Source organism: Cervus canadensis, chromosome 30 (assembly GCF_019320065.1).
Source record: "Cervus canadensis isolate Bull #8, Minnesota chromosome 30, ASM1932006v1, whole genome shotgun sequence".
Taxonomy (NCBI): Eukaryota; Metazoa; Chordata; class Mammalia; order Artiodactyla; family Cervidae; genus Cervus; species Cervus canadensis.
The window spans coordinates 14,865,311-14,881,609 of NC_057415.1; the positions used below are offsets into that span (position 1 = coordinate 14,865,311).

The following is a 16,299-nucleotide window of genomic DNA, read 5'->3' on the forward strand; positions in this document are numbered from 1 at the left end:
TAAAGTGTAAGTATTGATCGGTTTTGGTGTATGTATCTACCCGTTGAATGCCGATGCTGAATGAACAGAGTCAAGAAGCCACAGATACTGTGGCTGGGCCAGGCGTTCCCAGAGGTGTATATACAGTGTTCACTTTTCATCTCACCGAAGAAGTTGAAAGACGAGGTGACCACTGCCCCCATTGATGATAAATTAATTAGAAAATAAAGAAGAGCAGGTCTACAGAGTGGATGGTTTTGTTCGTAGAGCCCTGCCTCCGCTTCTGAATTCTCTACTGCTCCCCAGCACTGAGAACTTCACTTTCCTCCCTTATCAACAGGGGAGGAAGCTGGGTATGAGTGTGTGAGGGCCTCTGTCAGGGATTTCTTTGAGCTTCTCAGTGGTCTGGAGAAAGGAAGAGATGGTCCATGAGTGCCCGCTGTGGAAATACTGCTGGGAGAAATTGAGACAAATGTCACCCTGCTGCCACATTTTCAGGAAGACCTCCGTTCCAAGTGGTGACCAGTTTCCTTGCAAATTTTGGGTCCTCGGCTAAAAGATAGAGATTTTCTTTGTTTCTTAAAGAAATACAAAGAGGAATAAAAACCCTGTCCACAAGCGAGAAATATTTGGTGGGCCCTCAGCCTCACACAGCATCTCTGTGATGTCTTTTAAACATCCTGTCATTGAAATTTTGCAATATATTTAATTCTGTTGTAATGAAAAGGCCTGTTGTTTTTCCTGCTCTTTGTAGGGTGGGGAAAGGGGTTGGTCTGTACTTCCTGGATGCCATGTTAGCTTTCAGGGGTCAGAAGACTAGATCTCTTATTAATTGTGACAATACACTGATTTTTAACAGGAAGAGAAGTGGCAACGCTGATTTCATATTGACTGTGAAGGCCTCTCTCACTCAGCCCAGCTCCTGGATCCTCTTCCAATCGTAGTGGACTTACCCTACTAAGAAACAAACCCTAATTTGTGTTTTGTTGTTTCTGTATGTGTAAATAAGATAAAGGAGAGCAGGGGTGTTGGGGGGGAATGGGAGGCCAATAATAAATACCTCCATTCTCAGAATGAGGTCTAAGAAAATATAACGTCCCCAAGTTTTGGAATGATCAGCAGCTGTCCTTGTCAAAGGCTTGGTGCACAAGCCTGTCCTTAGCTCACGGTGGAGCTGACAGACTCCCTTATACTTGACCCTGCTAAGAGCTGGGACGGCTGTCCCCAAGTGCAATTGCGAGAAGTAAGGCTCTTTTGCAAGGCCCCAGAGCAGGTGGCCCAGTGCCCTGGCTCTCACGCTGCACGGTGGCCCTCCCACCAGGCCTTCTCCTTTACCGGAGCTTATGAACAAAGAACATGGCATTTCCAGTGCTGCATGGATGTACCTGAGGCATCTAGGTTTCACTGAGTTGGGAAAGAAACCAGAGAAATGGACTAAGGGACCCTTTTGGTTCTGTCCTGTACTCGAACCAAAACACAAGAGTGGGATCCGGTTGCTCTGGGAGCTTCCTCTGATTGGTGTAGTCTGGGCTCTTCAGTGGTTATTCTGCTTAGAATATCTTGGTCACTACCCTTTCCCCTTTATGCTGTCCCTTTCTGTTGGCCATATAGGAAAGAACAGTTTGTTGAAGGTGGAAAGATTTCCAAGACCTGTCCAGCCCAACCTGCTTCCCTTTTGTTGTGATGATCCTAGGCTATTAGCTCATTTCCGTGCACCTCCGAAATTCCTTTGTGGATGTAAAAAGTTCGTTGGCATCCTGTTCTTAGAAGTTCAAAGGGCCTGGCTGCCTGTAAGCAAAGGGCACCAGCGTGTGTCTCAGAGTGTGCTGTGGCCTGGGGGAAGGAGTCTTTCCAAAGAATGTTTCTTTACTTCGTTCCTAATTGTTTGTGTGTAAATCTATTTATAGTAGATTAAAGGAGAGATCCGGCCATCAGTGCATAATGATATAATTTACAGGGGCCCCAGCCAAAATGTTGAAGTTGCTTACATTTTACTATTGCCACAAATGGATTGCTATAAAGGGTCTTCCTCTTTCAAAGGCAGTAAAAACAAAGAGTGATGGAAGGAGGCTTTTTTATTTTTTAAATGCATGTAATCACTTCCATGTATAGCTAATGTTGAACCAATAATGGAATATAAAACGGTGGACTGCTCACTGAGCATAATTGAGAGGGCTTTACTGCAGTAGACAATGGCCCAGGACTGGATTTAGGTAGAGTCTCGATGTAAAGAGCATGTCTGAAGTGGCCTAGAGATGAAGAGGTGGTGGGGGAGTGGCGAGACTGCCTCTTATCAGCAGAGGCAGCCAGTGTGGGGATCAGACTCCCATATTGTCTGTAGGATTTGGGGGAGGGCTTCCTGACAAATTCCTGCTGGTGAATCTTTCATCACGCATCTTCACTAAAAGGGACACACATGTAACTTGTCTGTTTTCCGTAGATTGTGCAGCAAAACATGCAGCCGGAGCTGCCTGCGTCAAGGTGGTCTGCTCTTCTCTCCCCTCCAGCAGACACCCCAAGCTCCTCAGAAGGCGCTCCCTGCCTCTTAGGAATGTGGAGAGCAGTGTCTTCTGCCTTTTGCTGGGTGTATTGTTACAATCAGCAGCATTGAACCAAATCACTTATTGCAGGAAATTAAGTAGTTGTGGTTTATGAAGGAAACCTTCATGGACAGCATCCTGCAGGGCAGAGCACCAGCCTGCCTGGCTGGGGGCGTGCGTTTAATTCCCCAATTACGTTCTGCATTTATGTACTGTATGGCAAAATTGTATTTTAAAACATCAGAACACCTAAGTGAAACATGCACTTTCTTCCCCTAAAGTTGACTGGCAGTGCTCTTAACGAAGAGCATGATTCCTTTCTTTGTAAAAGACGTTAAAATGAAATTTTAAAGTCTCAACAGTGTTAACAGAGTAACTTCTTCTAACAGGAAAAGTTCTCCATCATTAAGCTTGCTAGGCCACGGAAACCTACCAGTTTGTTGCTTATGGGATTTTCTCTCTTTTCTTAAGGTTCGCCATCGCTGGTGTGAACTCATTGTTAAGCACAAATACACAAAAGCGTACAGAGACGTGGAGAGGTTCCTTCAGGAGGATCAGGTAAGTTTCATTTCTCAGCAGATGGGGATTCTTTAAATGCTGTCCCTGACTGTGCAATATGCTTAACATGGGGGCCCAGTTTGTTGCCTTCTCTACTTAAATAACAAATACTTCAGCACTTGGCAATGATTTTGAAGAGTTGGTAGGAGCGTACCTACCCAGCTTTTGAGCTTTTTTTCTTCCTGTTGTCTCTTCAGAAGCTCCCCGGGTTTGATGGAGCTGTGGCCCACTGCCGTTACCAAATAAAGCATGGGCAGACCTCATTACATCTTTGAACCCCAGGTTCGTTAGGTGGGGATTGTGGCCCAGTGATGCGATGGTGTGTATCTGTGCCTGTGTGTCTGGGGATGAGACCGGGCCCGCCCGGTCTGTGTCTGCACCTGCCACGCCAGGCCGACCCCTGTGCTGAGCTGCCTTCCCGTGAGGACTTTGCTCACTGTTCACCGAGGAGAGCGGCCACCTTGCAGGGAGCCCGTGAACCTGTTTGAAGATGTTGTCTCTGCCACCTCCGCTGGGCCGCAGCGTGGGGGTCCGCCCCTGCCCCATCCCCCGCCTGGCGGGCCGTGGAGCTGCGCACGTGCCGTGTCCCCTCGGCTGTGGCTCGTTCCCTCGGCATGGCCCGCGCATGCCTCTGAGTGAGCTTTCTGCAGAGCGCTGCAGGCTGAGAGAACGGAGCCATGTTTCTGTTGGGGTGGCGAGTTGGGGCAGCGCAAACAAAGGCTCTTTTGAGAGGACGGAATACAGGGGGCAGCCAGCAAGTAAGGGCTCGTTATTCCCACAAAGAAAAAGACATGACTTTGTACCAGAAGAAATGTCACATTTGCACAGTGAAGCAAGAGGTGTTTAGAAACATGGAGGGACAAAATTTAAGCGACTTAAAGTCTGTTCTGAAAACCAAAACTGACTGCACTGTATTTGGAACCATGATCTCTGCCAGATAAGGGTTGCCATCAGCTTTTTCAGAAAGAGATTTTTGAGCTCCTCACCACCAAGTTTTCGTTTCTGCACTGTCGCTGGAAGTCCTCGCTCCAGCAGAACATAGCATAGCACAGCTAAGCTTGGAACAAGAGCGAAGGCGGAACCAAAGGGATCTTTTTGGTCTTTCCGAACATAACCGTTTTTAAACTGTAGGAAAAACACAGATGTGATTTTCGCAGCATTGTTTTCGAGACAGAAGAGCCAGTGTGTGCCCATGGAAGGAGAGCAGGCGGGCTGGGCTGGGGCGGCAGGAGTCTTCCAGGGCGGCCTGAGGTCCCCTCCACCCGTGTGACAGGTGGTTTTCATTTCACAGCTGTGCTCGGCAGGAGGCAGGTCCACGTCTGTGTCACACACAGCGCTCAGGTCTCCTTGCAACTGCAGGGGTTCCCCTAGGGTCAGTCGTCCTGGGAGCCTCCCTGTCCCCCTCTGTCCTCAGTTCAGCCACCACGGTTGATGGAATTGATAGCCGAGAATTCCTTGGGTGAGTTTCAGTGAGGAGAAGGGGATCGGAAACTGCAGGTTCCTGAAGCACCGCTCTTCAGCTGTCTGCCTTTTCTAGGGCCTTTGTAACTTCCAGCCCAGCACGTTTGTGTGAAGCAAACACAGACTGTGCACTCGAGCGCATGGGGACACATGATTCCTTTTCCTTACGCTCTCTGGCCTCTGCCTCCCACAGGCCATGGGCATCTACCTCTACGGGGAGCTGATGCTGAGTGAGGATCCGAGGCAGCAGCATCTCGCCCGCAGGTGTTTTGAGCTGAGCAAGGAGCAGATGGACAGATCCTCAGCCGAGGTGGTGGCTGAGATGTTATTTTAAAGAGGTGATTCTCTCTCTCTCTCTCCTTTTTCCATTCTTCAGCTCTAGCTGAGATTCCTCCTAGGAGCCAAGTGAGCCAGTAAGCCAAATGGTGAGCCGAGAGCCCTGGCGGCTTCAGTCCTGGGCTCCCGCCCTGAGTGAGGGGTAGGTGGCATCTCATCTGGCCGAGCGGCCACGAAACCCCGTGCTGTCCACCCTCGCGGAACAGCCCCCTCCCCAGCGCTGTTTTGATCGCTTCAGGTTTTGTTATTTGGGGGAACAGGACTCACAGGAGAACATCTTGAGTAGGTTAGAAGGTGAGCTGGAGAGCATGACCTCCCCACCCTACCCCCCCAGTCTTCAGGGTGAAGGCTAATGTGGGGGTGTGTTGCCGGGCTGTCCGGCATCCTGAGCTGTGAGGAGGTGTGTGGGAACTTGAGGACCCCCGGGTGGTCCCCCCAGCAGGAGAGGCTGGCAGGGTGGCCTGTGCCGGGCGCCTCTCCACACAGCGTGTCCACAGCAGGCTGCCTCATGTTGCAGCAGAGTCGGAGTGGGAGTCCTAAATGATTTAAACTGCTTCCTCTGTTAATTGTGCTTGAAATTGACCTGTTAGATCTACATTCGAGCAGTTTTAACTGAATTTATGCATTCTAAATGTAATTTAGCAATGATTTGTAGGTTTTATAAGTAAAACTTAAGAATTAAAAGTATTTTTTTTCTTTACCATTATCATTTCTGTGACTCTCCGGGTTTCTTCAAGGTTTACATGATAACAGGGCATGTCTGATTTTGTGTCTTTTTTTTTTTTTTTAACTTCAGGTTTCATTCTTCATGTTGTATAGATTTTCTATAATTTTAATGGATATTTAATATTTTATGTTGATATTGTTGGACATTTAATTTGCTTCTAATGTTTTGCTCTTATAAAAAGCCATTTCTGTCTAATATGTTTAACTGCCTTATTTATCTGAGAGAATTCTTACTACTGAAGAGGTTCTTCCAAGAGGGTTGAAGAGCTGTGTTGGCCAGGAGGGGAAGTAGTGGGAATAGTTGCCCCAACTGTGTGTCTCGTAGCGAAGCAACCGTGTGCAGGCTTCCCCAGTGCTCCCGTCGGGCAGCTTGCGAGCCTGTTCAGAGACAGCCCAGTTTAAAAGCCAGAGCGGTTACACAGTTACGTGTTGCCAGCCTCATACAGTGATCAGTACAAATCGTACTTCTCTTTAGATTTGTCACTTCCCAGTGTATGTTTCTGGAAGTGTGTGAAACTGCGGTGGTGCAGCCTGTGCCTTTGATGTTCCCTGGCTCCAAGTGGTGGAAAGCCACCGCACGTGGTGATTCTTCATTGTGCTTTTTTGCCCCAAGCAGGCAGAGGGAGGAGTCTGGTCAGGAGCCCCCCACCCCTCCACACTCCTGGATGGACGTAGGGGCCACTCACATGCCCTCTGCCCGCTCCCCGCCTGCTCGGTGAAGGGCCGTGGCGGGGCTGCCCCCTGAGTTGCCCCCTCCAGCAGTCGGGAATCCGTCCCACCCCTTGAGGGTCCCCACAGACATCCCCGACACTTAGAACCTTCGCCCCACGGGGTGATGGGCTGAGCGATTGAGCACGGCAACCCCCGACCAGCTGGTTGGTGCGTTTTTCATCTCCCAAAGCTGCACTGGCATTTGTGTGGTCATCTGTGAGTCCTTTGATTTTTAAAAATGATGCCCCTGAGGTGCCGAGTAAATGAACACCAAGCAGAAGTAAGGCCCAGGTGGTAGCGTGGCAGGCCTGGAGGTGGTGTCGTCGCCTTGTGTCTGAGGAAGCTGGTGCGTCCGATGTGGGCGGCACCGCCGCCTGGAGTGCTCTGGCTGCTTGGGTTCCTGGCATGCTGATTTGTGACTTAAGATTAAAATCACATTGCCAGGGATTACCACGCAACCACGACCCTGACTGCTGCTCCAGAAGCCATAGTTGCGCTCTCTGCAGTTCGGGGAACAGACGCATCTCGTAGCTCCTCTCTGCAAGCAGAAGAAGCTGACAGCCTCGGAAGATGCTCGCCGGCCCTTTCCTTATGCCCAGCGACGACCTCTCTGACGAGGTGCAGAGCTTAGCTGATTGGTGAACAGTGACTGGTTTCCGCTTTGTTCACAGTGGCTAAGTTCTGCACCTGAAGAGAAGGTGAGATGGGGCCAGTTAAGGTGGAGCTGCTGAGGCAGAGGCCGCTGCTGAGTGGTCAGCTCGGGGCCGAGCAGGATTCTGGAGGATAAGGGCCGGCCTGGCCCCAAGGATGCACTTTGTCCTGTTACGAATGCAAACATTTTGGTCCCAAAGTCTACAGAGATATAAATCCACTAAGTAAACATCTGTCTGAAAGTTCAAATGTATTGAAAGCTGCAGAATTATTCTTTTAAAAATCTAAAAGCAAATGAATCATAGACGTCCAGTAAGACTGTCAGCGGTAGATGGCATGTGAGTAGACCTGGGTACTTTGAAAGGAGACTTCCTCTTGTGATTTCCGAGCGCGGTGAACTCTCTCTTGTGTTTGCAGTCCAGGTCTGCGTCTCTCCTGCAGCGCCCGTGGGACGAGGCCGCGCGAGCTCCCAGCCGAGGCACTGCTTCTCCGGGCAGTTGGACCCGCCCTCCGGTGCCTACTGAGCTGATATCAGTTCTCATTTTACACACTGGCTCAGTTCAGCAGGAACAGGAGTCGAGCCCTAGAGCAAAGCCTTCCTGTTTGTAAGTGCCCAGCGGCTTGGGAGCTGGGACTGCAGCTGCGCGAAGACCGGCCCGAGCGTCCGCAGCAGAGCTGACCGGCAGCGGTGGTGGCCCCTCTGTATGTGTCCTGTGTGTGGGGGTCGGTAGAGTCAGAGTTGTGTTGACACGAGAAATGAGCTTCCACCCGAAAAGGCAGAATGCCGTTAGCGCCATGCGTGTGACGTGGGCAGCGCCCACCTCTGTCATGGTGTACCATGGCCAGAAAGCAGGTGGAGTGACTGCGGGCCTGAAACAGGCCGCCTCTCTAGGATCTGTCCTGTGACTGAAGCCCAAGTTACAGCCACTGGCTTTCACAGCCGTGTGTGAGCGAAGCAAATGGCTCGCGGTGCAGCTGTTAAAGCCCATTCTCGGGGCTGTGAGATGCGCCCTGGTCTCTCCCTGTTCTCTGCTCATGGTCCTCTCTCCAAAGCTGAGAGCAAAGGTTACTTGTTTACAAGAATTCCTCCGTTGTGACCCGGCAGTAAACTTTATTGCTGTTTCCTTTGCAGGAAAGATCACAGCGAGAATCTTATTCATGCATCTGCTCGTAGCCCCGGTGGGCCCAGGCTTGCATGGACCCTGGACATGAAAGGAAGAGCGATGGGGCTGCTGAAGCCGGCAGTCAGTGGCCGCCTGCGCCTTGTGGGGTGACCCCCCAAAGGTCCTCGCCGCAGATCTTGTGTCAAGAGGCGTACCCTCATCAGCAGTCTCCGTGGGGCCGTGTGATGCCTTCATGCCCATCCTGGATGAACCACCTCAAGATCCTGAATGTTAATTGAGTTTCCCCTTTGAGTTAAGTCAGTTCTTCCACCCAAACAACTCACTGCACCTTCTCCACCCATCCCTCAGCGTGTGGATCTGCATTTCCGCACTCCGAGAAAACCAGAGCTTGTCTACTAGGCCCAAGGAGCTGCTGCCCACCTACTCAGAATTACATTGATATGTCCATTATTTAGGTTTTCCGAAGTTTTAGTAACTTTTGGTAGAAGTGCAGGATAAGATTCTTTAAGATTTGTTGATAATATAATGGATTCATGGTTTTTTTTTTTTCCTTCTTCCTGTTTACTTCTGAATTTAATACTTAAAAAAAAGAGAAAAGGGTGTAGTGTCCGCATTCTTGTCTCCTCCTTTTCTCACCTCCCTGGTTCCTCTAGTGTTCAAAGTGGTGCTGATACTCTGGGTGCGGGGGGGGGGGGGACATGTGCCTCCTGCACCTGATAAAGGTTCCGTCCGGCATCGCCGTACGCCACGGGAACCTGTGCTAATGGTGCTTCTCTTTCCCACAAATGTTTGAAGTTAAGAATAGAAACTAAGCTTCCCGGGATTGCCCAAAGGGAAAGGTGGCCTTAAAACACCCCAGAAGCCACAGTGGTTGGTGCAGGCACGTGATGGATGGCGTGAGGCTCAGCTGAGCGGGAGTGGACCCACCCGCCTGCACCATTGGTGCCTCGGGCCAGCCTGGGGGCGATGGGCAGCTGAACACAGCCCTTCATTAGACACTCCTGACCTTCAGAATTATGTAACAGTGACTGTCGTTTTAGAAGGTTTCCTGAGGGTTGATTCTCTGCTCTTACATGTCTTTGCATATGTTGCTTCTGTGTGCTTTGTTTACCGTGTCTGTATAATAAAAGTCTGATTTTTAAATAGGAATAAGTGTCAAAATGCTGTTATTTGTGAAAACGTGAAATAAATGACTCTCCCCGTGGTTGGTATGTGTTGGCCCTCTGAGAGGCAGAGCAGCAAGCCTGGGGCACAGCCGGTGTCTGGCTGCAGCCAACCAGTCAGCCTTGTGGTTTGGTCTTGTTTGACCACATGTTTGTTTTCTTTAGAAACCACTGAGGCACGGCTGAGCTGCCCCGCGAGGAGTTCTGCCCCAGACAGCGGGTCCCCTTGCCCCCGTGGCCCGCTGCCCTGTGCTGGTTCTGAGCACAGGTGCGGCAGCAGGAGGGGCGCTCAGACCCCCGCCGAGTGACAGCCTCGCCGGCCATGGCTGTGGGTAGTTTGCATCTATGGGCACGGGCCTTTGGGGGGTGGGTGGGTGGCCCTCTGGCCGCACTGGTGTTCCCGTCTTCTGAGCTCCTGGGATGGTTGTCCAGGTTCCCCCCACACCTCCTGAGAGGCCAGAGCCTGGCTGGGACTGCTGGGCTCCAGAGTGGCCACCAGTCAGCGAGGACACAGGCTGTGGAACTAACACTGCATTCTTAGGTGGCTCATGCTGTGAAAATAGTTCTGTGGTAAGGGGCAGGTCCTAGGTCCGAGGCTGCTTTATCAGCAGGACCTGAGCACCTTGGGAGGGATGCCTCAGTACAGGCATGAGTGTTCGCAGAGGACCCAGGAGCCCCAGGCACAGAAGGTGGTGGTCTCGGGGAGACAAGGGTATGGGAGCCTGCCCTTCCCGAATCCTCCTGTGCATCAGGCCTGCACAGTGGGATCCCCAAGATCACATAGTGACTGGCGGGATTTAAATGTGTGTCCACCAGTCTTCACCCCGAAGCTGAAGCTCCAATACTTTGGCCCCCTGATGCGAAAAGCCAACTCACTAGAAAGACCATGATGCTGGGAAAGATAGAGGGCAGGAGGAGAAGGGGACGACAGAGGATGAGATGGTTGGATGGCATGATTGACTCAATGGACATGAGTCTGAGCAAACTCGGAGATAGTGAAGGACAGGGAAGCCTGGCGTGCTGCAGTCCGTGGGGTTGCAAAGAGTCGGACACGACTGAGCGACTAAACAACCACCAGCACCCCCTGGCCCAGGGCTCTCCCCACAGTTCATCTCAGGATGTAGATCGTCCCTTTGGTAATAAATGCTCAGGGACACCCGGTTTTGTCATTCAGTCAACAGAAGATATGAGAGCTCTGTCTTCCTAACCGAGTTTGCTGTCGGGATGGGCCTGGGTGGGGCCAAGTGAGCACTAAGCTGGAATCTGCTAGTTATGTTCCCGTGGGCAAGTCCCCAGGACTTGCCTGCCTGGGAGTCGCTTATTTAGCGGCAGTTTCTGATCTTTGCTACCCCAGGAATGGTATGTTTCCAGCATCAGCGTTTCCAATCACGTTCCCAGGGTGAGCAGACAGGATGGAATGGGCTCTGCCGTCCAGCTGAGATGAGGAAATGAGCCTCTAGGAAGCTGCGTGGTCACTGACCAGGCGACACCTCCACCCAGAGGGGGACACCCAGCAGGAGGCTCCGTCAGCGCCCTGGTCCGGGGAAGCAAGGAAACCCTGGCCCCTTCTGCAGTAGCTGTACGTCGGTGCTGGACTTCTCAGCTGTGGGGTCTGGACTGGGCTGCTCGCCCCGTTAGCATTGCCCTCGGTCCAGAACCATGCCGAGGTGACAGCTGGTTTGAGACCTGGTTAAACCAGTGAGGAGAGGTGGTCTTGTTCTCTGAGCAAGTGAAGTGGTTAATTGCCAAGTGACTGTCCTGAAATGGAGGTGCTCCCCCACCCAGCACAGGATCCAAGCCCTTGCCTCAGTTCCCCACGTGTTGACCTGGTCCTCGGGGCCCCACAGGGGGGACTGCACCCTGGCCCAGGCCTGGCCGTCACCCCCTGGCTGGCCTGGAGAGCCCCTTGCCCTCCCTATCCACCCACTTGGCCTCTCCACCACCCCTGGGCCTGGACCCAGGGCTGGGGGCCCCGGTGGGACCCATGCAGGACCCAGAGGTGGGAGAGGAGACAGGGAAGAAGTCAAGAGATTCAGGTCTCCCTTTTGGGCTCTATTTCAGTAAAGAGTTTCAAAGCACTTATTTTGATTGGAATTCCACATCAAAACATGGCAATAATAGTCACCACCCCAAACAAGATACAGAAATGTCACATTAGGCAGAACCTGGTGCTCCAAGGGCAGTGACTTGAAATAGCAAACCTCGTCCCTAACCTTAACCCACCGCTTTCAGTGGAGGGAAGGCCTCTAAAAGAAAGGTTTCTGCAACTGACCTGACCCCACAGGCACTCGGCAAAGGCCTGGGCAGTGCCATCTAGACGGCTGGGCCGCTCTGCAGGGCGGTCCGCCTGCACCGGCTTGCCCCGGCCACAGCCGGCCTCAACGAGGGCAGCGGTAACCCTCCGGACAGCTGGAAGGCAGAAGCTGAGTGGCTCCTCACGAAGAGCTGGTTTTTCTTAGAGCCTTACACTCCAGGCCAGCCACCTCATTCTATAGATGCAGCCAGCTGGGGGGGAGGATGAGGCATTTGAGAAGGAATCTGCCCAGAACTTCAGCAAGGCCAACCCACCCTGCAAGGAGCATGGTGTCCCAGCGGCTCCTGCCAAACAGAACCCTGGGTGTCCCGAGCCTGTGCCTTCCCTTGGGTGGAAAGCTCACCACACCCCATTCCCAAGAAGTTGGGGGTGGTGGGGAGGAATGCTTCCTCTGGCACTTTGCCAGCAGGTAACACGTGTCAGATGGTACCTTGCAGCATCCTCTTCCCAGGGCACCTTGGACTGGACCATCTCAGGGGGCAGAGAGAGGTGGGGGGGCACCCTCTGTGCAGGGCCCAGCCGTGGCAAAGATGCCGTACAAGGTGCCAGGACGGTGCTGAGCCCAAGCCTGGCCACCTGGAACCTCCGTGGCCCAAGGTTGGGGCTGGAGACGCCTGGGGGTTTAAAGGGCTGCTTGGACCTCCCAGGGCAGTGCCCAGAGGCCAAGCTCAATGAGGAGAACACTCAAGCCCGGAGGCCACTGTCGTGGGACAATGACCTCGCCCTCCCTGGCTGGGCCCTGGGAGTTTACAAGGTGGAAGGGAGGAAAAGCTGGCTGGGGCTATTCATGGGTGAGGTTTTATAGATCTTTTCCCACTCTTTGGTGCTGTCTGGGAGATTGACCGGCTAATGAGGTATTTCTGTTCCAGTCCAATGACTGGGTGGTGTGAGAAAAAGAGGGAGGAGGCTATCAGCTAAGCCTAGGGGCGGAAGGAAGTTACCATAAAACCACAGATGTTCCCAGTGGTTCCCAGGACTACCGTTCTGCCTGGACGATGGGTGGGCATCCAGGCACCCTGGCATTGGAGCATCGGAGCAGAACAGGCCCGGCCCTGGTGCGAGGACCAGCCAAAAAGCATGCTCGTGAGGGTTGGGCCTGAGAAGGGTGGCTAGTGGCGGTACCGGAACCCCATGCTTGCCTATCTGTCTGCGTGTACATGTTTTGAAATACGAGTCAGAGTACAAAAATGCAGATAAAGACCTCTCTGACCGCATGTTTTCCTCTTCTCCAGACCGCTCCCATAAAACTAAATCTGGTCCCTTCAAAGTGTTGTTTGAGATAAAGTAAGTTCAGGGGTTTGCTTTCTCAGCCACAAGGACTGAATTGGGCCGAACTGCTCCAGGGACTGTCCTCAGCCTCCAGTAGCACTGCCTAGGCCCCCGGCCTTTTCTGGGCAGCTGATGGGGTGGTCAGGGCTCCCTCGTGGGATGCCCACCTTGGAGGGCAAAGCTCCACCCCGCAGGGCAGCCTCGCACCACTTTCCAAACAGTTCCTCTGTGGCTTTGTCTGGGAAGCAGAAGGGATTGGGTCCACACGGAGGTTTCTGTTTTCTTAAGCCTTCTTTGTACTCCTTCTGCCTATAGCTTCCTCCAGCCCGAGCCTTTGGCGATGGTTCCACCACTGCAAGCCCAGCACAGAAGGTGTTCTTGCCTGTGGGGTGGCATGGGAGGTACTGAAACCGCCTACCTGACCACACTGCTTAGAGTCTCAAGTTCAGAAAGTTCTTTTCCAACCTAATAGGCCACCTTTGTCACATGAGGTCTGGCAGGACAAACCTTGGAAGTGGAATGTGTTTCTTAAGACCAGCAAGGACACTCTTGGTTAGATTGGAAAGGCAGGAGTGATACCTCAGGTTTTCATGCTCTCACGGCAAAATTTACGTCTCCCGGGACTTGGACTTCAGTCCCGCCTAAGGAGGGAGGCTCAAGAAAATGTGAATTAGGGGGATAAATCAGCAATTTAGATAGGAGCCAATTTTAGTGTTTGCCCATGGGTTGGTACAGGCACAAGGGTGTATTTATGTTGAGTTATAAAGCAAAGACATAACGTAAAGGAAAGGAATTGTAGCTTTATGATTTTTAGCTGCTTTAATAAATTAAGTGATTATGTCAAGGAAGAGAGAACTGCAGAAATTGTGGTTTCATCACAGCTGGGGGCTGAGGAGGCATTTTGTAGAGCAGGAGAGTGGTTATTAGTAATCACAGAAGCTGGGCAGATGGACAGATTGACATCAAGGAAGTTGAAGTCATGGCCCACAAACTGCCCCAACTGGGGGGAACCAAGGCCCTGGTCCTCAGGCCACCTTCCCTCTAGGTCAGGGTACCTCTTTCTAGAAAACTCTTCATTTGTAAATAAGCTGTGACGATGACGCCGAGCTGGTGGCTGAGCAGGTGCGCCAGAGCAGGGGTCTCCTCTCTGAGTTACAGGTGGGCATGGAGGCCTGCTTTCCTTTGCAGCATCATTTAACAGTGAGCCTTTCTTAGAACGAACGTTCCTTTACATACTGATGACTGTAAATTCTTTTTGCATACAATGGATGTGCAAACAGATATAAACAGCATGTAAACAAAGAGCAAGCGCTGTTCCACCTCTTGACCAGCTCCTCCTCCAGGGCCATCACTGTGAGCAGAGTGAGGGCAGAGACGGAGCAGGCAGTCCGCGGCACACATGCAGACCCCGGCTTACGCGTGTGTGGGGCAGAGTGCACACGGGTCTTTCCACGGCTGCGACATCTGAATGTCCCATGGCTGAGTCGTCTCCTTAGGTCCGTTTATTCAGATCCCAGCCCCGCTCGATGTGACCTGTGTAATCTTCTGGACTTCGGTTGCCTTATCTATAGGCCATGGACAATATCATTAGGTGGTCGTGAGAATTACATAAATCAATTTACGTAAAGCCCTGATAACAGGGCCTGGCATCAACTGTAAAGTCATGTGCTACGCTTTGATGGTTGGTTTATTTAACCGGCCCTCTACCGAGGAAGCTGTGAGTGTTTCCAGTGCCCTGGGCATTCTGCATATACAAAGGCAGCAGTGCATCTGTGGGATAATTTCTGGACTTGCTCACGGTGGGTCCACGCAACCTGAAGTGTGGGGAGGCAGCTCTGAAGAACCGCCTTTTTGTTACTAGATAAAAGGATATATAATTTAACATTTTTTTAATTTAATGTTTTACTGCAGTAACATATATGTGAAATTTATCATTTTAACCATTTTCAAATGTACATTTCCGCGGTGTTAGGGACAGTCATGCCATTGTGTGCCCATCACCACCCATCCACCTCCAGAACTTTGTTATCACCCCAAAGTGAGACTCACCCATGAAACAGTAACCTTCCATTCTGTCCCCACCGCCCATGGCACCCACTGTCCTGTTTTCTTTCTCTCCAAATTTGACTATTCTAGGTACCTCATATGTGCAGAATAACTCTCCTTCCAAGAAGCAAGCGTCTTTTAAGTTCATGGCTGCAGTCACCATCTGCAGTGATTTTAGAGCCCAAAGAGATAAAGTCTGCCACTGTTTCCATTGCTTCCTCTTCTGTTTGCCATAAAGTCATTGGACGGGATGCTGTGATCTTAGTTTTTTGATTGCTGAGTTTTAAGCCAGCTTTTTCACTCTCCTCTTTCACCCTTATCAAGAGGCTCTTTAGTTCCTCTTTGCTTTCTGCCATTTGGATGGTATCATCTGCATATCTGAGGTTGTTGATATTTCTCCTGGCAATCTTGATTCTAACTTGTGAGTCATCCAGCCCAGCATTTCACATGGTGTACTCTGCATAGAAGTTAAATAAGCAGGGTGACAGTATACAGCCTTGACGTACTCCTTTCCCAATTTTTAAGCAGTCCATTATTTCATGTCTGGTTCTAACTCTTGCTTCTTGTCCTGCATACAGGTTTCTCAGGAGACAGGTCAGGTGGTCTAGTACCCCCATCTCTCTAAGAATTTTCCACACTTTGTTGTGATCCACCCAGTCAAAGGCTTTGGCACAGTCAATGAAGCAGAAGTAGATGTGTTTTTGGAATTCTCTTGCTTTTTCTTTGATCCAGCAGATCATAAATCCTTAGACTAATTCAACAAATACTTGTCAGGTACCCATGGTATACCTGCAACTATTCCAGGCACTTGTATTGGAGATAGTCGAGTATATAAGTAGATTGCCTGGGGTCCATCCTATGTAGGGCCTTGAACGCTGTTTTAAGAATGTTGGGTTCCACCATGCTCTGAACAGGGGTGTGACTTGAAGGCAGTTGGAAATGATTGCTGAAACTCTGCTGGTGGGTGAGGGTGGGAGCAGGGAGAGTAGGCGATGCTGGTGTCTCAGAGGAGGGCAGGGAGCAAGGAGCGGTCAGAGACAGGGACGTCCTTGTGACAGAGACATGGGGGTGAGAGGAGAGCAGGGCAGAATGCTTACAGAATTGGGCCTGAGTCCCTGGATAGTTGGAGCCACCATCAACTGACTTGAGGAGACTGTGGTTTTGGTGCAGGGTGGGTGGGCTGGTGGAATCAGCCCATGTTAGTTTGACACTGTTGCTGACCACCCAGTGGAAATAGCTGGTAGGCCGTGGGTATTCAGGTGTGTGGTCTGGGGAGGAGGCTTGTGAAAGGCCAGCAGAGTGAGGCGCCACGGGGTGGAGACCTAAGGACGGAGCCCAGGGAGCCTGCCGAGTGGAGGTCAGGGGTTGGGCAGGGCCCAGCCCCCTCAGCCAGAGGAAGGCCCTGGAATGTTCCACCAGCC

General features: G+C 51.5%; 1 protein-coding gene across 12 annotated transcripts in view; it reads left to right on the top strand.

The window, feature by feature from the left end:
• The window catches only part of LOC122431703 (aminopeptidase O (putative)), a 392,534-nt gene extending 383,299 nt beyond the window's left edge, over positions 1–9,235 (top strand). For 9 of the 12 annotated variants that reach the window (XM_043453079.1, XM_043453081.1, XM_043453082.1 and 6 more), the window contains 3 exons: positions 2,991–3,077; positions 4,732–4,876; positions 8,095–9,235. In XM_043453079.1, the coding sequence (XP_043309014.1) occupies positions 2,991–3,077; positions 4,732–4,872 (228 nt within the window). In that variant the 3' untranslated portion in view covers positions 4,873–4,876; positions 8,095–9,235. The other 3 variants (XM_043453080.1, XM_043453074.1, XR_006266602.1) reach the window with 2 other exon arrangements.
• The last annotated feature ends 7,064 nt before the right edge of the window (positions 9,236–16,299 follow it).